Source organism: Aythya marila (genome assembly GCF_965140915.1).
Source record: "Aythya marila genome assembly, chromosome: 27".
Lineage (NCBI taxonomy): Eukaryota > Metazoa > Chordata > Aves > Anseriformes > Anatidae > Aythya > Aythya marila.
In genome coordinates, this window is record NC_139068.1 from 894,692 (window position 1) to 921,393 (window position 26,702).

General features: G+C 46.8%; 1 protein-coding gene across 1 annotated transcript in view; it reads left to right on the forward strand.

Moving 5' to 3' along the window:
- The first annotated feature begins 666 nt into the window (after positions 1-666).
- ZAP70 (zeta chain of T cell receptor associated protein kinase 70) overlaps positions 667-26,702 on the forward strand; it is a 28,426-nt gene continuing 2,390 nt past the window's right edge. Inside the window, exons 1-10 of the mRNA XM_082779791.1 lie at positions 667-811; positions 18,297-18,753; positions 20,116-20,276; positions 20,896-21,034; positions 22,635-22,713; positions 23,344-23,384; positions 24,589-24,637; positions 25,185-25,359; positions 26,029-26,235; positions 26,505-26,697. Coding sequence (XP_082635917.1) covers positions 18,352-18,753; positions 20,116-20,276; positions 20,896-21,034; positions 22,635-22,713; positions 23,344-23,384; positions 24,589-24,637; positions 25,185-25,359; positions 26,029-26,235; positions 26,505-26,697 — 1,446 coding nt within the window. The 5' untranslated portion in view covers positions 667-811; positions 18,297-18,351. The remainder of the gene's footprint in view (positions 812-18,296; positions 18,754-20,115; positions 20,277-20,895; positions 21,035-22,634; positions 22,714-23,343; positions 23,385-24,588; positions 24,638-25,184; positions 25,360-26,028; positions 26,236-26,504; positions 26,698-26,702) is intronic.

Consider the following 26,702-nt stretch of genomic DNA (forward strand, 5'->3'; position numbering starts at 1 on the left):
TGGCTGGTGATGAAACATTATTTCCTCCTGGAAAGGGAGGCATGCCCTTGAGGAACAGCTGAAAGCCCTTCCAAGAAAAAACTACATTTGGTAGGACTGGTGTTGGATGGTTCCCAGCTGTTAGTCTTGTGGCTGTTTTGGCTCTACAAACAGTTAATTGGGAAGCTGAGCAGAAAAAAAAACAGCCTAAGAGAAGCTTCTTAGGTTCCTGAGGCTAGGTCTTGACCATCACACACCATCACTTCAAAGAAGCCCTGAACAGAGGGCCTCTCATCCTGGGCTGGATGTGAACAACTGAGAGAGGCTAAGCTCTCCTGACCACCTTGTGACTTCCAAGGGACATACCATATCATGGTATGGCAGAGACGGGCTTGTGCAAAAGGGCTCACTTCCTAAGGAACATCTGTTCAACAGGCAAGCAGAAAGCTGTACTGCCAAGGTAACGTCTTCGCTCAACACATCTGAACAAAACCTGATCTTCACCACCTTCCTCTGATCTGTGTTCTCCCACAGAAGACCTGGCACTGAGAAGGTCTCTTAGCTCTTTCACTCTTCGAGGTTACACAGCTTTTATTTTCTCTTCTTTCCTTTCCTGTGCAACAAGGAAATAGGTCACATTTCAAAGAAACCAGTTAACGGAGGTTAGCAAATGCCAGACAGCTCACTGGATGGTGTGGCCTGTTCCTCTCCTATCTCCCAAAATCAAGACATTTCTCACTTGCCAGAGAACGTTTTTCCCCTCCTTTCCTTTCTCTCTTCAAAATTGCCGCAACGAAGCCCTGACAAGACGTTTTGCCCATCTATAAACCAGGTAAGACGTACTTTTCTGCTGTCAGTATCTTCGGTAGCTGTTGCGCGACATGGCTGCTTTGTTCCTTGCCGCGCACCCCTTAGCAGCGGGAGGGGAGATCCCCTGAAATGCTGGTGTTGATAGGCCCAGCTTAATTCACTGTGAAACTGCTCTACGTCTTTCTACTGACTGCTCCAACAGCATAGGAAAAGATCGGTGTGATGTTAGGGGGCATTGTTCTCTTTTTGGAGTTGGGGCATTTAAATCATAATATAAAATAATAGCTTACAGGCAGATAGTTGGGGTCAACAATTCTTTCTTTTATCTCTGGACACAATGTCAGAATTTGTCTTATCTGGAATCTTCTTGTTAAACTGACTGTGAGCCTAAGTGGCAACGTGGGAAGACTTAGGGTCTTTGGAACCCACTGAATAATGCTCCACGTAGGAGGATCCTCGAGGAGGGCTTCAGAGATTTCCTACCGACAAATACAAGAGCAAATATACTCAAAAAAAAAAAAAAAAAAAGAGGCTTCTGCCAAATTCACATTTGCTTCTCTTAATTTCTTTGCCATTTCATCTGTTATTGCTCTGCATTTTTATTTGAAAACAGGCACAATTCCAAGTCCCATCAGTTCAAGCACAGTTCATGGTGTGATGGAATAAACTAGAACAAAGGAAAGTTGAGGTTAAGCCTCAGAAAACACTTCCTAATAGGCAGATCTATGGAATACACGCTGCAGGGATGTGAGGGAAACCCATCACATGGGCAGAACTGTAGAGGTGACTGCAGAAGAGAAGGGATCAGGGTCCCTCACTGGCAGTGGGATGAACAAACAGAACTATGCGGTTCTGCTTTTTGATATATTTATAGCTTTTGTATTTGCAACCTTTCATTACCATTTTTCTCCTTGAGCAGAAAAAGGGGCCCAAGTCCTAGTAGAGGTTGCTGATGCTCCCAGGAATACTTCTTAAACATGGATGATACCATAGCAGTATTAGAAGACATACAAATAAATGCATGTGGGTTTTAATGACATTAAAAAAAAAAAGGTTCAGATTGAAACCTTAATCAGAAAGAGGGTTTCTTGAGAACTCTCAGATAACAGGGATTATGCTGCAGTCCTTGTACTGCCCTCTAAAGCACGAGATTTCACATGGAGCAGACAACCTTGGAAACACAAGGCTTTGTACATGACTTAAGTCCACTGAAACAGCTAAAGAAAGCTTGGCTTGAGCGGTTAAAGCATTAGAGGTCAGAAGGGGCAACAGATATGTTAGTTGTGCCAAGCTTTGATTCCAGAAACCCTTAGCAGGTGGGACCACCAGCACAAAAGCAGAGATGCCAAGGGCAAAGGACACGAATGAGATGAATTTTATCCACCCCTGTCTCTGTGGATCTGACAGGACTAGGTACAGAAAAATGTGAAACCCCTGTTAGTAGGGCAATGCAGAAAATGACTATTTCCCACCCTCCAGAGAAGTGTACTACAATTTAAAGCTTTGCATCCTTTTTTTTAGCACATGTTTTCCCAGGAATCACTGCTAACTCATGTGGTAGCATTAGATGGGCTTTATCAAACATACTAGGTTCAGAATTAAAATACCTTTTATTCCTTTCCTTACCAGGAGTGCAAGAACAGGTATTTTTAAGTGATTTTAACCAGAGTGATGATAACTTATGTTCATAATATCCCCAGAGGTGTCAGGAAAGGCCTTGCTGGGTCTAGCATTGAATGGTCAAGGAAAGGCTAGAAAGAGCTCAAAACAGACAACAGATACCGGGGCTATGGAGAACATGGGCAGCTTTCTGCAAACTCCATACAGAGCCAGCATGCAGAAAGCTGTAGCCACTCTAAGGGAGGTAGGCAGGATAAAGCATAAACCATGGCTTTATGATAACTCTACTTCCTATTCCCGTTCAAGTGACTAGAACAAAAAGCCCTTGCCATTATTAAAGTAAATGAAAAGCCCTGTGCGGGCCCAGTCCAATACTTCTGTGCCTCAGCTCTATACTTGGAAAACAGAGATAACAAGCTGCCTGTTAGTAGTGCATTTCAACACTCAGAACAGACCTTTTCACATAGGAAATGCCTGATTGTGAACGTAAACTTCCATTACCGCTTGCAGGTCACACGCTTTGCTCAAATGTATGCTGGTCATGTGCAAACACATACCTACGCTTCAGAGCTGATATGCTCTTGTAAAAACAGCTGAACTAGTGAAGTCCAAGTCCAACTTCCCCCTGCCTCCAGAAGTATTCATTTTTCTTTTCAAAATTTCTTCAGAAATGTCTTCTTATCACCTTGTAGCCCTGTGCAGTCTGAACTGTTTAATCCTCTTAAAATATAGTAAAGGAATGGTCTTGCTCTACTCTGAAATAGTGTTCAGAGACATCCTGAACGGTGCTAAAGCAAAATTTGCTCTCCTGCTTTGATGAAGATGTAGTGAGGCCTAGCAGCTCACCCCCAGGATAATATTTTAAACATGATGCTCACTATGGCTTTGGAAGATGAGCTGGATCTTGCAGAATTCCTCTCATGCTGGCAGTTTGGGTTTTGAGCTCAGATTCATCTTTTGCCCTTCAAAACTCAGAAACACTGCTCAGTTAACCTTTGCTGTTGAGTTGGAGGTGACTGTTAGGCTCTGAGCTGTCATTTTACTTTATCGGTCAAGCAGTGGAACAAGATGCCCTGTGGTGGAAGTAGTGGAGTCCCTATTCCTGGAGGTATTTAACAGATTTGTGGATGTGGCAGAGGAACATGATTTAGTGATGGGACTCAGTAGGTCAAGACAATGGTTGGACTGGATGATCCTGAAGATATTTTCCAACCTATATGATTCTGCAATTTGCCCAGTTTACAACCTTAAGCCAGGACCTGCCCGTGCAGTACCCCTGTCTCAAGTCGGACAAAGCACAGTTTGCCTGTGGTCTGGCCCTTTTCTACAGATTTGCTAAGGTGTACCATATGGTGTTAAATCTGCCCTTGGCAATACAAAAATCATCTCCCACTTCCCTGTGGCTACTTTAGTGAGCAGCAAATGCCAACGTGTAAGTGCTGGGGCCTTAAATTCAACACCTAACAGAGCACTTTCAAAAGGTCTTGGAAAAGCATGGCCCCAAACTGCTTCTGACTACTGACTGCCAATCCTCTCCCAATTCATACCTGGGCAGCTTTGCCCAAGACCTCGTTTCATAAGCCACAAGACCGAAGCCTCTTAAGACAGCCTGCATAACAGCCTTTGTCTTCCAACAGGACTGGGGTGCCTGAATTTCTGTAATTCTGCTGATCAATGCCCACCTGTGCTATGGTGCATTCACAGCTGACTTGAGCACTGGAAGCCCCAGACTGTAGTCATCCATAGTGTGATCCTACTGCAGTTAATCCAATTTCTGGTGACTAAGCTTCTCCAAAGATCATTGCCCCAAACAAAATGATTGTGCCCTGCTACAAGCACATGAAGCTCTCAGCCCCTTTGGGGACAGCAAGTATTAAAGGCAGCCACAGCTAAGCACTGCTCTGTGCCCATGGCTGGACCCTGCATGAGGTGAGCCATCAATTCACCCAGGATCTGCAGCAGAATCTCTGGAACCCAGGGATCCTTTGCAGCTATGCTGTTCTTTGGCACTACTCCCAGGCATGCATAAAAACATCTGCACAGGACTGAAGAGCTAGTCTGGACCTGAAGGGACGACAGGAGGCTTATGAATCTCTTGCAGCTGATGACAGAATTAGTTTAGCAGGGACAGTTGCACACAAGCCACACAGCATGAATGCAGCAGAAGTTGAATCTTTTAGGCAGGGCCTGTTGCTTGTACCTTGGCACATAGGACATACGTAGCTCTTTATTCTGAAGGATCCTAAAGTACACCAGAAAGCAATCACTTCATCTTCTTGGTGACACTGAGGGGAAAACACAATTCAGTTGTTAAGGTGAGTTAATGACTCAAGCAGATTTAGGGAGCCTGGAACAGTAAATGGGGTAAGAAGCTTCAGATAATGCTGTATTTTTCTGTAAATTCCACAGGATCTTAAAGCATCACAAGAAATTTCTTTTCTGAACCTCATTGGGCAAAATAAAGCATGCATAAAGATAATGAACTGACTGTATTTTTCCAAGACCCATCCTTGTTCATCTAGATATAGTGTGCTTACTGTGGTAGGCAGCATAACATAACAGCAAGTGTGTGACTTGGCAGAAGTGCAGTCCAGGGCATTACTGTGGTATGAGCTCTTCTGCCTGCCTTGTATTCATCAGCAGGAGAGGAATCATAAATTTCATCCCTTATCTGCCCAGAAAAATAAAACTGAAAGATGGCATGTGGATGCAGAGCACATTCAGGATCCAACGAAGGCATGTTTTCAAGGCCCGAAGTGTGTACTGTTCTTGGCAAAACCTGGGGTAAAGCCTGTGAATGGGCAGGTAAGATCCTGGCTGTTAGGGGAATTTCTTACTACCTGCCAGACTTTCCAGCAGAGTACTGATGCATAGCAAGGTTACAAAGGAGATGAGGAATTTTAAAGTTTTCTTGCACGCAAACTGAGAAAATTATATACTGCAAGAGTTAAACACCAAAGCAGAATATTGTGCCTTCTATTTCATCCACAGCAAGCTTTGGCAGGGCTGCTCGGTATTCCACCAGCACTGCAGCAGGATTTGAGGATTTGTCCTATTTATTTGATAAAAGTCACTCTTCCATAGCACTGCTCTGATAGCTGCTGCTGCCACCTATTAATAACAAATGGACAGAAAAGTAAATGAAAGAGACAAATCTCAAGAGATAGACCCATCACCTACCAGTCATTGACTCAAATTCAAACTAGCATTCCAGAGGAAGTACTTCTGCATCTGAGATGCCCAACACAACCAACTTGTGCCCAGATTTTCTCTTCTTTGAGTTTTTGGCCAATAAGAAAATAACACTTCAAGGATTTAGCCAGATGAGTGTTATAATCAGTTATGTATTTGTGCTTCTGAAAAGCTTCTAAATAACTGTCAGTACAGTCCATTATGTAAACCGTTATGGACAGGTTGGGTCAATTAAGAACAGATTAGTCAGTTTTTCCTTGCTCACGGGCTATCCTCTTCCTACCTGCCGCTTCACCTCATCAGAAAACTCCCAGTGCACATCTCTGGAGCAGAACCATACCTAAAAAATTGTTGACATCTGCAAGGCAGATGGAAAATAGAAAGATATTTTGAGTAAAAATCATGACCCTCTTCCCCTTAGATGTTTGCACGGATCCTGAAGATTATAGGTGCAGATGTACACATATGGCTTGCCCCTCTTCTCTTATCTGATGAGATTACAATCTGTCATGCACAGAGCTAGAAGGCAGAGGTGAAAGTACACCCCACAGCTATTACTTAACAACTACAGCCTTATTAAATTAATACAGCCCTAGGGAGCAGTGTGAGACTATTCCACTCTAGGACAATGCAAGAATCTCTCTCCCTAGTCCTGCATCAGATGTTTAAGGTCCTGCAGCCATCATCATGTCAAGTTAAAAAGGACAGACGGATGTCGGCAAGGGTCCTGCTGCAGCCGGAAGCGGTACAGACAGGCACAGCAGACTCCACTACAGTGCTGAGCTGTGAAAGGAGCCAGCAAATACTGCCCCAAGGAACATTTGGATGGAGGAACATACAAGAGCCTAGAGGAATGACCTATAGTCACAGGGAAATGGGGAGATAGGTGCCAGAGGTACAGGCCGAACTTTCCAGGGTGTTCAGCTCTCCGAAGTCACGCTACAAGGGCAGGCTTAAACAGCACTAGGTTGTTCTGAGAACTCAGCTGGACCCATGCAGGGCACGACATGCCCTGTACAGCTGCCAGCATCCTGGCTCCCCTGGGACCTGGGGAGGGTTTGCACTCTTTCTTCTGGGACTGCCAAAGAAAAGCATCTTTGCAACTAATTGTTGCTGCCGTGACCCACCCACTATGAAACAGGCTGTGAGACCAGCAACAATTCTGCCAGCAGTGCCCCAACAGCTGTTAGACAGGAACATCCAGCCTGTCCCACCACAGCTGGATGCAATCCAGCAACCTGAAGAGCTCTGCAGCACAAATCCTTGTCCTTGGACCATAATGTTCTCCTTGGAGAAACTGTTTTGATGGGTTATTAGCACCCCACAGCAGAAGTAACTGGCATGTTCTGCTGACAAGGGGAGGTTGCAGGAGAGTGAAGCAGAAGCTGAGCGATCAAAAGGTTTTCTAGAAGATAGTGTTAACCCTCTGCTGCTCATTCCAGGGTCTTATGTTCATGGACAAGAGAATGGTGTTTGTACGTTTAACTACAAAGGTTCAAAGTTAGCTTGCCTGGTGGAAAAGTTATGGGAAATGGTGCATTTTGCCCATGGTAAGAAGCAGGGACTAAGCACAGGTAGATATTAATATAACCTCTGATCGATAGCACAGAAAGAACAAAAGCTAAGAACTTATGAGACCATGGAGAAAGAGCTATTTTTTCACCTCAGTAGCCATATAGCTGATCAGTTAGCCACATTAAAAAAAAGTGCAGGAGAACAGTAAATATTGCCCGTATAATAGTCTAGTGAGCAAGCAGAAGACTTCATTCTTACTTCAGACACTGATGTTCAACGGAAGACCAAAAACATCAACAGTGGAAGCAAAATGTTTCTGCATTCAGTGTTTCTGTATTCCATGGAGCCTTGGCTGAACTAGAAATTGCATTGGCCAGAGAAAGGAATTGAAAGTGCAATTTTCCCTGAATGGAACTCAGAATTGCAGAAGTTAGATATGGGAAAGTCCTATTAGCTCATCCCAGTTTCTTCCTTCCTGTACATGATTGTTCCCTACAGTAGTGATCCAGTGTTAAGTGACTAGGAATGGGACTTCCACTATTCTCCGTGGAGACACTGTTCCACATCCTGATGGATCTTATTAGGAAATGTTTCTCATGAATCCGTGGAAAATCTGGCTATCTTCTCCTTTATCCCCATATCTTACCAATTCCTAAGAGGTGTTCTCATTAGCACATCAGTCAAGCCCTTCAATTATTGCTCCATCCCAAACTTGGAATGTTTGCAACACTTCCAGTATCAAAACACCTACTGAACTAAGTAACCTCAGTGGTGTCAAGGTACCAGGATCATGTTCACTACTGGTACTGAATCACGTGGGTGGGTTTGGGGTTTTTGTTTGGTTTTGCTATTTTTTTTTTTTTTTTTTAAAGCTACAGTAACTTTGTTCCGATCTGTTCCATGTAAACAAAACTCATCTTTTTATATCTGAGAAGCAGTGAGCGCACTCAGTGCTCTGCCAGCCTCTTCCCCACCAGCTACTCTACTTACAGTAATATTTTGTTCATAAAATCAAGCACTAGGGCTGCAGTTCCAGTGGCAAACACCAGCTGCCCAACACACTCATTTGGTCATGTCTGGATCTGCTGCTAGCCCCCTTTGCTTGGGCATTCAAAATGAGATTGAGAAATCTCACTGACTCATGGCCATTTGAAAGCCCATGGCACTTACTGCAAGCACAGAGAATTTGCTTTGGTGTCTAAGCCAAGTTCTGAGTTTAACATTTATGCTCTGCCTGCCTAAATCCCCTCTAGCAGAGCTATGTAAGGTTTAAACCTTTAACCTTTAAAGGTTTCTCATTTTAACATACCATTGTGTCAGCACTGAAGAGCAGAGTTACAGGGCAGCTTGAGCACACTGAAGCCTTCCTCCTAGCTAATGTTGAGGGCACCAACACACACTACTGATACAGCACCACTACAACCTGCTCACTACCCTGCTCTCCTTTCTTCTGCCTCCCCTCCTGACCGGGACTTCAGGCTCTAGTTATGGCTTCAGAGCAGGACTATAGAAGTATGATTCTGAAGTGCCTCATATGCATAGAGATACTGTCCAAAGTAAGAATACCTTAAAAATATAGCTTGTATTATAGACCAAGGAGAAGCCAGGCAGTTTTGGATGGACCAGCGCAAAACAGAAGACCAACAGATGTCTGATAATATCTACAATGTTAAATAGTTCCATTACGAAAGCAGAGGCAAGCGGATGATCAGTATAGAGAGGACACAGTAACTGTTGCTTCTCAAAAAGCAAAGGCAACAAGATTAAAGAACTGAAACCAGGTCAGCAGATCAGCCTTAGCCTGCATACATGCCCAGCGCAATGCACTTTCACTGAATCAACAGGTTTTAACCCATTTGAGAAAAATCTCTAGCTGGAGGCTGGCCAGCAGGTGGGTGAGCCCACCCTCCCATGTTATTCCCAGACAGCCTGCCTCCCTCCCCAGGATAACTGATAATCCAGTACCCTACCAAGTAGGGCACAAAGTCGACACCCATCAGGAAGGGATTGCAGCCTAGTGGCTGCAGAGCCCTGAACACCAGGAGTAAAGGAACAAGACTCTGGAGCTCTTCACCTGACCTGACAGTAACTGCACACACAACTCCTCTCTCCTCAGTTTGCCTGTCTCTTCTCCATCTTTTCTGCCCTGAAAAACTCAGGAGGTAACAGCTGCACATTCATATGCAACACAGACAGCAGTTGTGATCTTCCAAGGAATCTGTAGGTACTGCAAAAAAAGAAAAAAAAAAAAAAAAAAAAAAAAAAAGCTCCTAAACTAAGCTCAACTATAATACTTACCTTACTTATCTTTAAATGACAAACCCAAAGCATTAATGCAGATGGTTTTTATGTAGAAAAAGACACCAGGCTCCACACTGGGTCCTTTTGCGGTAGGAAATGGAGTTATCAGACACTTCACTGCTGGGAGCCATGAGACGGGCAGAGGTGAGGGCACATTGTTCAGAGCAGCACTGAACCTGCTCAGCAGGTTCCAGTCTTTCCAGAAAAGGTACCTGCTCAGAACCATCAGAAGGACCCAAGCCAGTGCAGAACATGAAAAACGTTTCCAAAAATATCCATCATGGCCAGCGCCCTCACAATTCTGCAGCTTAAAGCCTTGTCACACTTGTAACGTCACCTTTACTGCACCCTGCTAAGGCCTATGCCACCAGCAGTAGTGCCAAGACTTAAGCCACAGGTTAGTTGCAAATTGCTTATGTAAATCTCATTTAACCTTTCTTCAGCCTGCTGCTCCCCACATGCTCTGTACTGGAAAACTCTAGGACCACAATGCTGCAATAAGCTTTTACCTCAGCAAAAACCTTTTGAATTAATGCAGTGAGGCCAGGTAGAACCAAGCAACATAACAGCTCTCAACATATGCGTGTTTTATTGCATTACTGCAGTTTGCTTTTACTGGCTCCATGAAAGCATCTGCTATACCAAAAACTGGAGAATCCTGCTGGAGTACCAGCTCCTCTCTCCAGTTTGTCGTCAACCTCAGCTCCACCTAGGTGGCAGGTAAACGTAGGGACAAGTTCTGTGCTCACTCATCCTTAGGACGCCTTGACATCATTGGTTTAGACATGATGACCCATAGCTGAGTTACCAGACCACAAAAGCACTCAGGAATACCAGGCAGTGAACAATGTACTGTGTTTAGCTATGTTAGACCCTAATTATAAGCTGTTCAGGATGAGTGGGTCCAGGGCCAGAAGTGTTTTCAGTGGCTCTACAAAGGATCAGCAGGGTGTTTTCACAGCCTTCCAAACTCAATCCACACGCAACAGCTGAGGACATACTGCCTTAGGACAGAGTTACTTTGCTTTACCCTATCACACAGCAGTGTCAGCCCTGCCCATGAGCCCATCACCCCTCCTATTCCACAGCTGCCCCAAGAGAAGCTGCCCACATTTGGATTATGAGAGGATGCTATTACAAACCAATAGCAGGTCCAAGGGTAGCTGTGGGGGACCAGAACTCATGTTTCTGTTCCTGCACATCCCAGACACCTTAGGGTACTGCAAAGCTCTCTTCTTTGCTATATAGGATACAGTGGCCAGGTTACTTGGGCCTGTCCACATCACTGCATTTTCCCCAAATAAAATCAGCTTGAGTTTAAACAAACTGTCACATTCAGTTAAGTTTTCTGCGCCTTTTCTTATATGCAGCATTTCTAAAAACATGGTTCTGGACCATGGATTTATCTGGGTTTTCCAGGCTCCTACCTACAAATAAACTCAGAAATCTTTTCACCGAAAAGAAGCATTTTATGAAGAACCAATGCCCTTTTCTTTAGGGAAAGAGCCAAGTATTTAGCCAAAACACTGCTATAGTTAGTTACAGAACTAATTATTAAGTCCTGTAGCCAGTAATCAACCAATGTAAAGAAGATTAAGAACAGCCACTTGTATTGCACTGAGCTGTCATCCTTGGACACTGAGGAGCACACCAAGATCTACATGCTTGGCTGTCTTTCCATCTGTACTCCCCAAGTAAAGCACAACCAGATAAAAAGATTTTAGAGAGAGTCAGGTGCACTTTGTTAGAAAGAACATGTGACACAACAGACCTGACCACATGTAAATAGGAAACATGCTAATGTATACAATTTTCTTGTGTAAACCAAATGTAGGAAAGCCACCTGCATGTGTCCATTAGAAACCTACTGGTACTTCCTACTGCAATACTCAGAATATCCCAAATTGGAAAGAACCCACAAGGCTCATTAAGTCCAACTCCTGGCTCCATGCCAGACCATCCTGAAATCAGACCATGCCTGATTTCACTGCCGAAATACTTATGGAACTCCAGCAGGCTTGGTGCTGTGACCACTGCCCTGAGGAACCTGTTCCAGTGCCCAACCACTCTCTTGGTGGAAGAACCTTTTAGTAATATCCAACCTGACCCTCCCCCACACACACCCTGTCACCATTCTTTCAGGTCCTGTCGCTGTCCCCAAAGAGCAGAGCTCAACACCTGCCCCTCCGCTCTCCTTGTGAGGAAGCTGCAGGCTGCCGTGAGGCCTCCCCTCAGCCTCCTCTTCCCTGGGCTAAACAAACCAAGGGACCTCAGCCACCACTCACACATCTTTCCCTCCAGACCCTTCACCATTTTCATAGCCCTCCTTGAGAGGTTCTCTGGTAGCTTTATGACCTTGTTATACTGTGGTGCCCAAGCCTGCATGTGGTGCTCAAGGTGAGGCCACAGCACGCAGAGCAGAGCTGGACGATCCTTTCCCTTGTCCAGCTGGCAATACCGGGCCCGAGGCACCTCAGGACACAGTTGGCCCTGTTGGCTGCCAGGGCCTGCTGCTGACTGGTTCAGCTTGCTTTCAGCCAGAACCCCCAGAGCCCTTTCTGGGGGGCTGCTCTGCAGCCTCTCATCCCCCAATCTGTACATACAGCTAGGGTTATTCCATCCCAAGTGCAGAATCCAGCACTTGTTGAGCTTCATGCTGTTGTTGATAGCCCAGCCCTCTAGTTTGTCAAGATCTCGTTGTAAGGCATTTCTACCATCAAGGGAATCAGTGTCATCTGCAAACTTACTTAGTATACATTTGAGTCCTGCATCCAGATCAGTTACAAAAACATCGAAGAGAATTGTCCCTAAAATGGAGCCCTGCAGAAAGAACTCCACTAGTGATTGGCTGCCAGCTTGCTGCAACCCTATTTATGATAGCTATTTGAGTCCAACCCATCAGCCAGTTGTTCACTCACAGCATTTTGTGTTTATCTAGCTGAATGCTGCACATTTTGTCCAGAAGGATACTGTGAGAAACAGAATCAACAGCTTTGCTGAAATTCTGAAAAATTACATCTACTGATTTCCCTTGGTCAACTAGGTGGTAACTTAATTTTATTTCCTTTCATGAGATGACCGTTTTGGCTCAGGGGACCACACTCTGCCTGATTATATTTCTATGGCACTGCAGAAAAACCTGCCCCAGCATCCTGCTGGGAGGCACCAAGCCCTGCCTCCTGTTACCAGAGGCAGCTGCACCGTTGGTTCACAGGCATTAGTAAAAAGCTCAGAGGAAGCAGGCTAACACCAGAAAACTGCTTTCTGGGAACAAGGCAATCCTGGCCATTAAAGCAACAGCTTGAACAAAAGAGGCAGATAGTTATAACCACCAGGGCCCCAGGCAGGTGGCCTTCCCCCTCCCCTGCCCCCTCCTTGTCTCCTGCTCTCAAGGAGAGAAGAGCAAATTGCTTCCGCTCATTAGCATTTGACAAATAACCACAGAAGGAAAACAAGTCCCCAGCAGGATATGAATGAGCTCAGGCCTTTATTGCCACCTGACTGCACCAAACAAGCGTGTCATCAATTTTCCATGCTCTGTTGCACAGTTTCTCCCTTTCTGAGAAGGATGAGCAACCTCACCCACTCAGGCAGGTTACGAGTAGCCAGCTTGAAGCAAAGCAGCAAGAAGCAGCTGGGAGCTGCAACAGGAGCAGAAGTGGCACACAACCACTCCTGCACATTTGGGTGCAGATACAAGCATCAGTCTAGCTCTGAAGGAGGGTCTGCAAGCAGCATGCTCAGACATCAAGCCCTTGAACGCTGCCTGCTTGTGAGAGTAAGTGCTTTAAGAGAGCTGAGGGACTCAAGGCAGCCTGGCTAGTTCTGATCCTGGGTGGAAAGAGGAACAGGAAACCAGCCAGCAGCAGCCCTGCCGCTGGGTAAGCAATGGCTGCTTCATCATACAGGTACTGTAACACCAAGGCACAAGCATTTAAACAGAACTATCACCTGTGTTTATTTTAAATCTTCAATAATACTGTGATGGGGTGGCACTACGTCTCTGGCCAAGAGGTTGGAAGGGGAGATCAGAACCCTTCATCCCCAGTCATGGTACCAGCTTTTTTTCAAAGCTGGTACATCCCTGTCAGGAGCTTTTGCATTAAGTGTATCCCAGCAGTACCAGGCCCCTGCATGAGGCCTTGCAAATAATACTGTGGAATTTAACATCTTTATTCCAAAAAGGACTGTGAACCCTCCCTGCGGCCAAATGAATCCCATGTTTCACTTCAAAGGGGCTGAGGTGTATGAAGCATGGCCAGGGATCCACAGGCAGCAAGGGGCAGTTTGCACTTACCTGCTCACTTCAAGGACAGCAAAGGGCAAATCAGGTCGTTTGTAGAATTCAGGCCACAGGACTCCAGAGCAGGGAGCTTTTTCTATGGAGTTTCTGTAAATACAACCATTTCAGGTAGGACTGAGTCAGTAATACCCACTGACGAGTACAGAAGATTATTATCTTCAATATAAGCAGAAGACATGCTGTTTATGAGTATGAACAGAAATGGGCTCACAGTTTCATAAACTCCTACTCACACATAGCTCAAGTGTTAATAAATGATTGTGTAGTTGAGGTTTTAATATGCAGTCAGCAGGGAGGCTGGGAAAGCAGTTAAAGCAAGGAACACAAGTGCTCATGAGGAAGCTTTGGGAAGAGCTGCTATGGAATGCACAAACGCAAATTTAACATTAATCAAGAGCAATTAGAAGAGTATAGTAAGGCCAATCCAAGTCAAGGTTAAAGTTTTCAAGCACTTTTTTAAGCACTTAAAGTTTAATCAAAGTTATTTCAAGTCTATTGTTATTTAACATTTAGAAGACTATATGCCCGCAATCCAGGAATCGTCTCACAGCTCATCCTCTTACATTTTACAAGTGACTCCTGGGATAAACGACTTAGAAAGGGAACTTGTACACTTGAAACATTTTTCAGTCCTTCACCTTCAACCAGGCTCTTCACTATAAAACCAGTTCTTAGATCAGAGCAGGAACAACAGAAGGGAATCTAGGAGAAAGAACTGGGCATAGCTGCTCCTCCACAGCCCTAGGCAAGCCAGAAGATGGCTGGTATGTGCCCACAGCCACAGGGAAGCAGCTACTTATGATTTGTGCCATTTACCCTACTCTTTGTGCCATCCTGCTCTCTCCTCAGCCCTGCCTACACCTTTCCTCTGCCACAGCCTCTGTACCCAGGCTCAGCCCCACACCTCCACAGGATCAGCTCCAGCATCAGACTCCTGGAGAGCTCAGTAAACACCAAGCAGGTCAAGATAGTACGAGGTACAAAGTTTTACCTGGATTTTCCTACAGCACCAAAAAAAGTGCTGCAAACAGCATCACAGGAGAACACATTTACTCTTGCACTAGCTTCTTGCAGCAGGGTGAGACAAGAGGCCTGCATGGAGCTCTGCAGAGCCTCACCAGTGCAGTGAGAGGCCAAGGGATGCCAGGAGAAGCTGCAGGGCTGAGCAGCTGGCTGGGGCAACCTAGCCTCAACCAGCAGCAGCCTCCTGCAGGGCAGGCAAGCCCCGAGGTTGGGGTCATTCCCCACTCACAGCCCAGGGCAAGTGAGTGGCACAGCAGCTCTGAGCCGCTAGCTCTCCCCAGCCAGACCTTCTGCATCAGCAATGCCACATTCACCCCAGCAGCTCTTACCTTCAGTTGCCTCCCCTCAATTAAACACCTTTTACAGAGTTGCTCAAAAAAAAAAACAAAAAAAAACAAAAAACCTCCTCCCCCACATTGCCACCATACACCTCAAAACAGCAGCTCCCTGCACTATCCCCTCCTCCCCTCCCAGCCCATTCCCAGCCTCCATCCCTCCCAGGGTCCTCCACCTCCGGCCAACCCCTGCCACCTTAAAGAGACAGCCCAGGCAGCCAGGGCAATACTGTGGGGCTTTGTCGTGGCCATAGTGAGACAGAAAACGTTCTCCTGTGGGGTGCTACAGTTTGCCACTGCTTCCTCCGGCTGCCTCTCATGGACTGGCACCAGTACAGCACAAATTGGACCTGCTCTTCTGGGAAATTATAAAGTCAAACCAGTTCCTGATGGTTCTTGTCTGATCTAAATAGAAGCGAGTAGCCAGCTATATATAGATCTGATTGACTGACATGTCAATAGTTTCCTGCACGACTTTCCTGTGTGCAGATCTGACTCTACTTTTTACGTGGGCGATGTTTTCTTCAGTGCATCCTCATGTCACAGTACCAGCTTGTAGATGTGGCCATAACTGCAGAAGGATTTAAAAGGTGCTGGAAAAATCAGGTCCTGCTGCTTGAAGATAGTGGTTAAGGGAGCCTTTCACAGCTTATTCCAGCCACTAGTTTATGTCTGTAAAAGCCATCCATGAAATCGGTTCTCATTTTCATTTGTGCTTTACACTGCAGAAAAAACAGAGCGGCGTGAGGTTTGTTTGAGTCTGCTAAGGTTGTGCCAGTGTTGTTCAGGCCCACCCAGGGTTCACTCTTGTATCTCCTGTGAGGGCTTCTGGACTCTGCTTGTAGAGAAAAAAAAACAGTCTGTTTGCAACAGAACTGCCTGTGTAAGCACCTGGAAACTTTGTGGGAGCTCACTAGTGATTAGCTTCTGCAGTCTCACTTTCACCTGACCGATTTTCAAACATGTTCCATTTTCTGTGATGTTTTGCTCCTGAACTTTCCAGAGAAGGGAATCAGCATGTTTGGGTGCATCATCCTTGTACCTAATTGCTGTTTATCCCAGGTAGCCAGTGGAAATTAGTAGCACATGAAGAAGGCCATCAACCTTCCACTGCCTACTCAGCGCTTTCACTTCCTACACTCATGAACATGATTGATGGGCCTGACTCTGCAGTCAAAACCAAGAGCTGCAGTGCTCGCTTCTGACATCCTTCAGTGCGGGACATTCCACCCTCCTGGGACCTGCCCTGGCAGTTTTTTCTGTCTCTGGGCAGCTCTGATGCCCAGAGCATTTCAAATGACCAGGGAGGACATTCGCCTTGGTTCAAAGCACTGAACCCAGTTCAGGTTTTTAGCTACAGTGTGTTTCCATTTGCCTTCTGTCTCATACTGGCAGGTCCATCAAGACCCCAATTTGTTTCATTTGTTGAATTTGATTAGGGGGCTTCACAATTCAGGCTTAGTTGTGCTGCGCTTGACAGGGTTTACACATGTCCCGCATGCAAGCTGCAAACACCGCTGACGGCTTCCTGTTGTGGTTTCCTGCCTTAGCTAAAACATCTCCTTCACCAAGCCTGCTCTCCCTTCCTGTTCTCATCAGAAGGCCACTTCTGGGCTTAATGAAGACAACAAATAGGTAGAGAAGACTCTGGTTGCCATAAATCCAGTTCCCCATGGGGTCTTCACTGTTGAACACTGAGTAGAGCAGGGTTAACACAGAGAAATGGTTTCTCCTCAGCAGTTTCCTTCTAACCCCTACCCTGTTCCTACTGACACAGAGCACACATCCAGCCAACCCCTTCATAGCTCAGCAGGGCCAGAGACTGGCAGGAAGCAGCCCCCTCACTAGTTTTGCTGGGTAGGCACAGGGCAGGCAGATGGCCAGTCAAGCACAGCTCCAGCCACTGCCTGAGAGGCTGCTTCGGAAGCAGCTCAATAGGACCAAACAATCAGGCAGTGACTTGTTCCACTGTGTTCGGAAATGAGGGTGATGTTTGGAAGAATCAGGGTGAATAGCAGAGATCCAGCCAAAAAGCTGGATGCCTTTTCTGTAAACATGAGTTATGCATTTGTGGGAGATGGGGAGGGAGACAATAATTCTTTTTGGGGTCAGCATCTACGCAATGACAAAACCGAAGATTAGGCTCCAGGGAACAAATAAGACCCTCCAAATCTGGTAATGTTTCCACTAAGCACCGGAAATTGGCTATAATTTGTGGGTGGGATTTTAGATTTTTTGATAGAACTCCTATAGCTCTCTGACAGGAGAGTCTCTGCAATATCTCAGTCAACAAAGTGACATTTCTCACTGGGTTCCCACCAAGAACTGGCGCTGCAGCATCACGGCGGTAGGTTTGTTTCTGGTTTTAGGTTGTTCTGAGCGGGGAACTCCAGTAATGCTTGCACATTTCAGCTTCACAGAGACAGTGGGATTAAATTCATTTTTCAGTGATGGCTGGCCATGTCTGAGCTCCGTCTTTCTCAGGAACATGTGTAAGAAGTAGAAATAGGAACTGCCAGTTAGGATCGGAGTGTTGGCCAAATTCAGAAACCAGGCGGTCAGGTATTGTAGGAAAAAAAATCCATACAATTTATCAAGAGACAATTAGAGTAAGGTTTCTCCTTGCTGCTGTCAACAGATAGTTAATGTCTGCCTAGAAGCACTCAGCTTATAGTTGCCTCCTTCTGCTGTGTTTGGTGCAACCATATATCTAGATGTTCTTTAGACAATTAATGTTGCTCTCATGTTTTAATCTTAATTCATGTAAGATTTTGGCCTAATAGACCCTCACAGCAAAACCAATTTATTCAGAGAGGAAAAAGAGTTTGCTTTTATTGCTTTTATTGTGAACAGGACTAGAGAGAAAATAGTAGGAAGTCAAAACTAAAAACTTTGGAATGGATTTAAGAAGCACATTTTTAATAGTGAAGGTAATCAATGACCAGAACAATCACTGTAGAATTTGGTGTATTCTCTATTACTTGCAATAGATCTAGATCGGGTGTATTTCTGCTTTCTAGCAGGATAGGTGAATTGCTGTGTGGGATTCTCTGGCCAAAGATATGAACGCACCTGTTCCTACTCTCCATGTGATATTTGAGATGTCCCTACAGACTGTCTTCTGGGGGCTGATCAACCCCTAGATAAACAGGTTTGAATTCCAATTAAACATGTTTGCAAAAATTCAATCAGTGAAGAATTTTGGTTCTCTCTTCCAGATCAAGCACGAGCTGCCTGTGAGCTGCCCCAAGCAATCCCAGTAAGTGCGCAGCAATGCCGGATGCTGCTGCTCACCTGCCCTTTTACTATGGCAGCATTGCCAGGTCAGAAGCGGAGGAGTACCTCAAGCTGGCAGGCATGTCGGATGGGCTGTTCCTGCTGCGGCAATGTCTGCGCAGTCTGGGGGGGTATGTCCTCTCCATGGTATGCAACCTGCAGTTTTATCATTACGCCATCGAGCGCCAGATGAACGGTACCTATGCTATTGCGGGGGGCAAAGCACACTGTGGGCCAGAGGAGCTCTGCGAGTTTTACTCCAAGGATGCCGATGGGCTCTGCTGCACCCTCCGCAAGCCCTGCAACCGCCCCAGTGGCGTGGAGCCCCAGCCTGGTGTCTTCGACAGCATGAGGGACAATATGGTGCGCGAATACGTCCGGCAGACGTGGAGACTAGAGGTACTGGCCATTGCCAAAGGCAGTGTGGGACTGTGCAAGGGGTGTTCTCTGGGGGATTACTGCCACTTGCCACCCTGACCTCCTCTATTGCTGTCTTCCCCCTCTTATATCACATCGTGGTGAAGCAAGGTCCTCCTTAAAGGCAGCAGGCACTAAAAGTAGTCTTAACTCTCACTTTTTCAGTTGCTTCTTCAGAAACATGTCTAAACATCATCCCAAAACTTCAGGTTATTTCTCTGAACAGTTGCTATTGCACCTGCTCTGCAGGGCGTTGGGATTCACCACCCACTTCACAAGCATTTCGCCATGCACCATTTGCTCCCCTGCAGCACACAGAACACTCACTGCAGTTAGACCAACGCTCTGCACGTGAAGTGTCTGTGCCTCCATAATGCTGTGCTGAAGCTGAGATGAAACCAGATTCAAAGTCTTGCTCAGGTTTTCCTTGCTCTTTAAAGTCATTGGAGATTTTGCCTATGAGACTAAGGTACTGGGTACTGCATCTAGTCTGTCTATTATTTCAATTTAAAAATAGCTTCTGTAGTTGGTTGTACACAGAACTATATATAATTGAGACAGACCAAGCAAAACTCTCTAAATGGTCACACTGGCAGCTACATAATTAATTTTCTTTTACCTGCTGTCAGCTCAATAGTGCCTACTCAGCCCCTTCCAAGTGAGATAGCTCAGGCATTCTCCCTAGGAAGTCTTTCTATGAGAAGTCTCTAAATGTGGTCTGTTTTATACCAAAGGTACCTGACAGAATGAGGTCTTCAGTAGGGTTTCTCCATGAAGCTGAACCGTGAACCCTGGCAGATAACACAAAGGACATTGCCACCTACTGGCAAATGAAAACCTGAATTTGTTTATGAAAAGTGTACGGCCAGTAAAATTAATCTATGGTACCCCACATGATTTCCAGATTGCACTGCCCTTGATAAGCTGTAGTGCCTGGGGACAGCAAGCAGCCAAGAAGGCAGAGGCACCAGAAAGCGGTCCTGCTCTTCAAGGAATGCCAAGCAGGAAGGCACCCTGTGAGCCTGGCATCAAAATCCCTTATGTGAACACAATGGCTTCTCTCTTCCCTTACCAACAAATCAATGGACTTCAGATGGCTTTGAGGGCTGGGAGCAATTTAGATAAGCAAGTATTTCATCTCGAGTAGTTCTGCAAGTAATTCCGCAGCAGAACAGAATCCAACCCACTAGAGCTACAGGCACAATTAATGTCACAGGCACTCCAGTTACGAGGCTGTCCAAGTTTCCTGCCTCAACTGTCCAAGGGGGTGCAAACTAAGCCATGCTGAAGCCACACAGCAACACAACAGTGCAGCAGAAGGTCTCATTTCTCACTCTCTTCCAGGGGGATGCACTTGAACAGGCCATCATAAGCCAGGCTCCACAGGTGGAGAAGCTCATTGCCACCACAGCCCATGAGAGGATGCCCTGGTACCACGGCAACATCAGCCGGGATGAAGCTGAACGGAGGCTCTACTCCGGGGCACAACCTGATGGGAAGTTCCTGTGAGTGTGCAAACCCTGAAAGATAGTCCTTTTAGCATTTCCCCACTTACTCTCTAGTTCTTTGTTTCATGTGGCAGCGCCTGAGAGGAGGTTTAGCTGGGCATGGTCAGACTGGGGTTACAGATCTGTGGGGTCTGACACCTGTCATTTACGAAGCAGTAGCTGGCCCTCATGAAGAGCGAGTCATAAGCTTTATTCATTTCTCATGTTTAGATGTCTGTATGAAGCACGCTTTCTAATGCACAGGGTGATATCAGATACAGAGTTCAGTAGACGGAGACATTCAACACTGAAATGGAGGCACTGTATGGCCAATAAAATATAGAAGAAAGCACTTGCTGTGCTAGAAAAACACATGCATCTCGCAGAAGTGAGATGGTCCTTAATTTAATTATCTCCTGAATGAGTTGGAGAAAGAAAGAATTAGCTGGAGAGGGTGGAGAAGAGGGGCAAGAGACAGAAGGTGAAGGATCTCTCCTCAGCCTCTGCAGAGGGAAGGTGGCAATTCTAAGAGGGGACTCCTTACCAAGCGCCCACCCTGCAACCCACCACCACTGCAGCCATGGTAATTTGCAGGGTAAAACCTAGAGTTACTTTCAATAGTTCTCCTTCTGACCAGGCTGAGAGAAAAAAAGGAAAACGGCTCCTACGCTCTCTCCCTTGTCTACGGCAAAACAGTGTATCATTATCGGATAGACCAGGACAAGTCCGGCAAGTACTCCATCCCCGAGGGGACCAAGTTTGACACGCTCTGGCAGGTACTGTACTGTGGGACAGTGACTGCTGTTGTCCTAATAAAGCAAAGGTACTTCTCCCTTGTTTTTGCTGCCCATGCCTTGGGGGAAAGGGAAGGCCACTTGGAGCTTTAAAGACTTTAAGACCATATGTGGGTCATTGTAGCCCCTTCCAGAAAACTCTTATGTCCTCTGGGTCTGGCTGTCTATCATCTCACCTCATTACGTTCATATCTGTGCACCATTGTGCACTCCTAGCTATGTACAGCTAGGGCTGGGTTATAGCAGCTCTGAAGTAGCACTGGTGTTGCCATGCTTAACACCAGCCTGGTGCCTCTCCAAAGAAACAAGAGGATCAGTGCTTTTCACTTCTAGCTTCAAGGCAGGATACTGGCAGATGGTCATATTAATTATGTTTGCACCCCATCAGCAAACATCACACATTCAGCCACAGCATCTGCATGGGACCTCTTCCTGCAACAAGCACTGATGAAATTGCTCATCCCAGGCTGTGTCTCCTGTGCATCCCCCCTCCTGGCTTGGCAAACCTTTAGGTGCTGACTGCAACTTTATTTTCCAAGTGGCTGACTAATATGCAAAGAGGGGGAAGGTGTGTGTGGGGGGCAGAACTGCCAACAGTGGGGAGCCAACTGCCAAAACCTTGACATGACCAAAGATGTACCATGAGACTAGGAGACATGTCCATGTACCAGGAGACAAATCCTATCACCCCACAGGAGCTGCAGAATATGTTCAGATGCTGCATTGCCCCAGCAGTCCTCACAAGGAGGGGACAGGGTTTTTAGGGAATGTGATGAGGGCTTGAAGCCCAAGACCAGCACAGAGCCCTGGCACTGCTGGGAGCTGCGTGCCCCTGGAGCCTTGCTGGGTCTGTGTGCACCATGGCCCTTCAGAGCTGCCTCAGGGAAGGAACACCGCTGCTTCCTCCTGGGTAAAGCTGTCTGGGGATGGTAACTGTTTTGCTGAATTTTTCAAATTCCCAAGACTGTCTTTATACTGAATTTGAATGAAAACAAAGACTTCTGGGCATTTTAATGGAAACAGAACTGTGCCAGTCTCCCAATTTCAGATGAAATCTGAGCCACACGGGAGGGGAAGAGAAAGCCTAGTCCACCCTGTGGTCCAGTGGCTAGGGCTCAGGTGGTCAACTCCAGCCAGCGTCAATCCCTGCAGTGCTTGAACTGCAGGGAAAAACTGCCCAGGATCCAGAGGGCTAGCCCTGGGGTTCCTCCAGGAAAGCCAAAGGTTTCTCTCAGACTATCAAACAAAACACTTCTTGAAAACCTTTCCGGCTGTGACAACAATGACATTACACTGAAAATGCCCTACCAAGCTGTACTGCTAGAGATTTTCCCTTTGTCTTTTTTTGGTATTTATCTAACTTCCCAAATTCTTCCCAGCTCTGGCGTATACCCAGCTATGCAAATGCTGGCTCTACGAGATCCCTGAGTGCATAGTTAGAAGAGGAGAGAAAGAAATAATCGGGTCCCTCTCTGCCATAAATCTGAGAGAAACCATTACCATAAGCCACACATGCTACTTGCAAAAGAAAAGATGATTTTCTGCTTGCATTAATCTCTTTTTCATCTGATTCCTTTCTCAGCTGGTGGAGTATTTGAAACTCAAACCGGATGGTCTGATTTTTGCCCTGAGGGAAAGCTGCCCCAACCCCAGCATGCCAGGTGAGCTGACATCTGCGAGTGCCATCCCTGGCCCCGGTTGAGGCCACTTCGAGCCGTGCTATCACAAGTGTCCTTTACCATGTCCGACCCAACTTACGCAGGCTCTGATGGTTAGGGAATGGCACAATTTCAGCTCCTGTGGCAGGCTGGGCAAGGCCACTTTGTGCTGTCTGTTGAAAGCGGCCACACTCCTGGCATGGCCAAGGGTGGCCCAAACACAGCAACAGACAGGGGAATCTGTGCTCCAGACAAATTAGGGGCTTTGGGTGCCAAATGCATGGCTTCTGAAAAATGACCTGCTTTTTAGGCACCAGGAAACAACATGACCCGAAGCCTGGCTCCTGGTGCATCTCTTGAGCTGAACACTCAAAACCATGTGTCACTTCTCCTGGCCCAAGTGTCACAAATGTCACTTCAGAGCCTGCCTGTGGGATCCCTGAGGTCTCTGGAGGGCTGGCCTGGGAACAGCCCCCTTATCTAGACGTGCTTCCACACCGTTTACAGCTAACACAGTGGAAAGGGGTATTTGTGTGGGAGGGATTGGACCCCACAGTCCTTCAAGGACTGATGCTCTGATTCTGCTTAGGGCACACACAGACTCCAAATAAAAGTTTCTCTCTTGATTCACAGCCTCTGCAGCACCGGTTCCACCAACCCACCCCTCTGTGAGCGTAAGTTTTGGGAAGGGTCTGTTTTATTGGTACCTCAGGGGCTTAATTGCATTTCAAGTTCACTGATCAAACTGCTCTTTTCTAAAAGGCAATAACACAACTGGAATATATTAAGGCCAGCTGCAATGTTGTCCTCTTTCCAGCTTGGATGGGGACAAGGAATAGCTGGGCACAGCTACCAGCAGAGTCGAAAATGGTTTCCATTCACACTGCGCTCCTTACAACATGTGGGGATGTCCTCAGGGAGCCCTCTCCCTGCTGCCCTCCTTGCCAGGCAGGAGTGGGGAAGACATGGTCAGATTCTGGGAACGCCCAGCCTTGCAGCCAGCCTCTGGCCACTGGCCAGGTCTTTGTGCTCCTTCTGCATCCCTGGCCTCAGGGTATGTCTGTGCTCAGTCACCACTGCGAGTGCTAAACCGTGTTGAAACCAGCAAGTTTGGGCTATGAGAGCAGCCCATCCCAGAGCCCAGCAAAGCCCAAATAAAGGTCTAAGCATTTACCCATGTTCTCAGAGAGCTTTCACAATCTGCGGTGGGCTCCCATGGTAACTTTGCTGCAAGCAGCACTGGAGTTCAAAGCTGTGCTGGAGAAGTGTGTTTCATACAGCAGTCGTGGCTTTGTCCCTGTCTGCTTTTGGAACAGTGGTTGCAGCATCCATGGGTGCTCGTGGAGGTCACTCATTGGCACAGCCAGCCAGGCAAGTGAGCTGACTGCAAGCTGAGCTGCCTCTGGGCTTCCCTTCACTCGCTGACTCTGAGCTACAGAGCTACAGAGGCTTGGCCTGGGATGACCCCCACTGCTGCAGAAGACCTGTAACTTCAGGATGGGGGAAACAGAGGAGGCACAGAGCAAAACTCTGTCCTGCATGCATACTCCCCGCTGCTAGAGAACACACAGCCCCCTTGGCACCTCACCCTGTGCAGCCCACAGAGCAGGTCACTTAGCTGCAATGCTGCACACAGGCTCTGCAGTGAATCCCCAGGGTCAGAGCCCTGCTGTGGAGCTGCAGGGGCTTCACACCAGCCAGGACCAGACAGCTCAACACTGCACCAGTCCCCTATGCCCAGCACAGGGCCTTTTAGTGGAAGTCACCAGCTGGGGCTCTGTTGGGCTCCAGAGGTTCCCCATCCCTCTCCTTGCCCATTTCAAATTGAAATGTTTTCCCCTGGCTGCCTTATCCACTTTAACCCTGTTTCTTTTCCAGAGACACCTTGGGGCTCTCAATGCAGATGGATACACGCCAGAGCCTGTAGGTGAGCACCTCTAAAAACCTTCGCCTTGTGATGGGAGGAGATAGGACCTGGGGGTGCCACAGGAGCCAGGGGGGTTGCCATCTCTATCACCTTCTGGTCAAAGAGCTGTGCTGCAAAGCTGCTTTTCTACAAAGGCACCCACTTACTACTGGGCCCTGAGCCAAGAATATTGCAAAAGCGTTTACCCACACCCTGTACCCAGTAAACCAAGCCCTGTCCTATTCCCCATCTTCTATACTGCCTACAAAATACTCGGTGCATTCAGTTACATTTCACTGGGGAGAAGCCAAGCATGCAGCTGGGACCTGCTGGGACCTGTAGTGTGGGAGTGCTTAAACACATCTCTCCATCGTGGGTCTAACAGTGTAACTCAGAGAGGCCGTGGGCTGTGAGAGGAAGGGAGATGCCCAGGGGAAGGCTTAAATGATGGAGCTTGAAGGAGAATATGCCAGGAGGTTACAGAAAACCTTCTTGATCAATGAGGGAGGGGCAGGGAAGGATACATCACTAATAGCTATAAACAAGTTTATCTCCTGTGAATATGCAGGAAAGTCACGCTTGCTACCCATGGACACCAGTGTCTATGAGAGCCCGTACAGTGACCCTGAGGAACTGAAGGATAAGAAACTCTTCCTGAAGAGGGACCACCTGATGATTGATGAAGTGGAACTGGGGGCAGGAAACTTTGGCTGCGTCAAGAAAGGAGTCTACAAAATGAGAAAGTGAGTGCTGCCCTGAAGGATGCCGAGGAAGAGGGAAGGGGGTGCTCAGAGATGTCCCCAGACATCCTGTTTCTAGCTAGATGGACTCTAGAGTGATAATGGGGTGGAGGTATAAGAGGCTCTGGAAGGTCAGTAGTAGCTTTTCTGGGACTTTACCAGTGTCCTGAGAGTATAAGCTGCATCTTATGCTCCCATGCATAAGACTGCCACTTCTGGAGGCATTTGCCGGGCTCAGAGGGGCATGTCCATATTCCTGAGGTCATCTTGGTCCACATCAGAATAAAGGAGTGAAACTGAGTAGATGTGCAATCCTTGGCTCTACCTCTGGTTCTCTGCATGTCCATACAGATGGCTTTTGCTCACTTTGTGCCTGAGACCCTCCTTGAAAAATGGTGATGATGATGCACATCTCAGTGTATGAGGAGCCTTCAGATCTACAGATGACAATCACTACTCTACACTTACAAGGCTGAGGTGATCCTTTTCTCTTGGGCCTTCTAACAGGCCTGGGATAACAATGTCATACAGGGCTCCACCAAAACAGGCTATGGAGGCTGCATTTGAGATACCAAACATTATCACATGTGGAGTAGTTTCCATTTCTGGCTAATACATGAATCCAGGTGCTGTTTAATTCATCCACATTTGTTCCTCTTGTGTCCCGTGCAGGAAGCAGATCGATGTGGCCATCAAGGTGCTGAAGAGCAACAATGAGAAAACAGTGAGAGATGAAATGATGACGGAAGCCCAGATCATGCATCAACTGGACAACCCTTACATTGTCCGCATGATTGGGGTCTGCGAGGCAGAGTCCCTAATGCTTGTGATGGAGATGGCTTCTGGAGGACCACTCAACAAGTTCTTGTCTTCCAAGAAGTGAGTACTGAATAAAATGTGTCTGGTATTCTCTGCATTTCTCATCTAACTCACTTCTGCCAGGGAAGCCTGGCTTTGTAGGTGGAGGGAGGCTGCTAATAACAGAAAGAGATTATTTTTCATGTAAGTCAAAGGGACTGATGCTTCTGGAACAGAGCTCATTCTCCGCTGCAGCTAGAGAGCTTAGAGGGGACTGTGGTGTACAGAGTAATGACAGATTCTTGCTGTCCAACAGTTTTATTACTGCATTGTCCTTCCATCCTCCCCAGAGACGAGATTACAGTCAGCAATATTGTGGAGCTGATGCATCAAGTATCCATGGGGATGAAGTACTTGGAGGAAAAAAACTTTGTCCACAGGGACCTGGCAGCCAGAAATGTCCTGCTGGTCAACCAGCATTATGCCAAGATCAGTGACTTCGGACTCTCCAAGGCTCTTGGTGCTGATGACAGCTACTACAAGGTAAG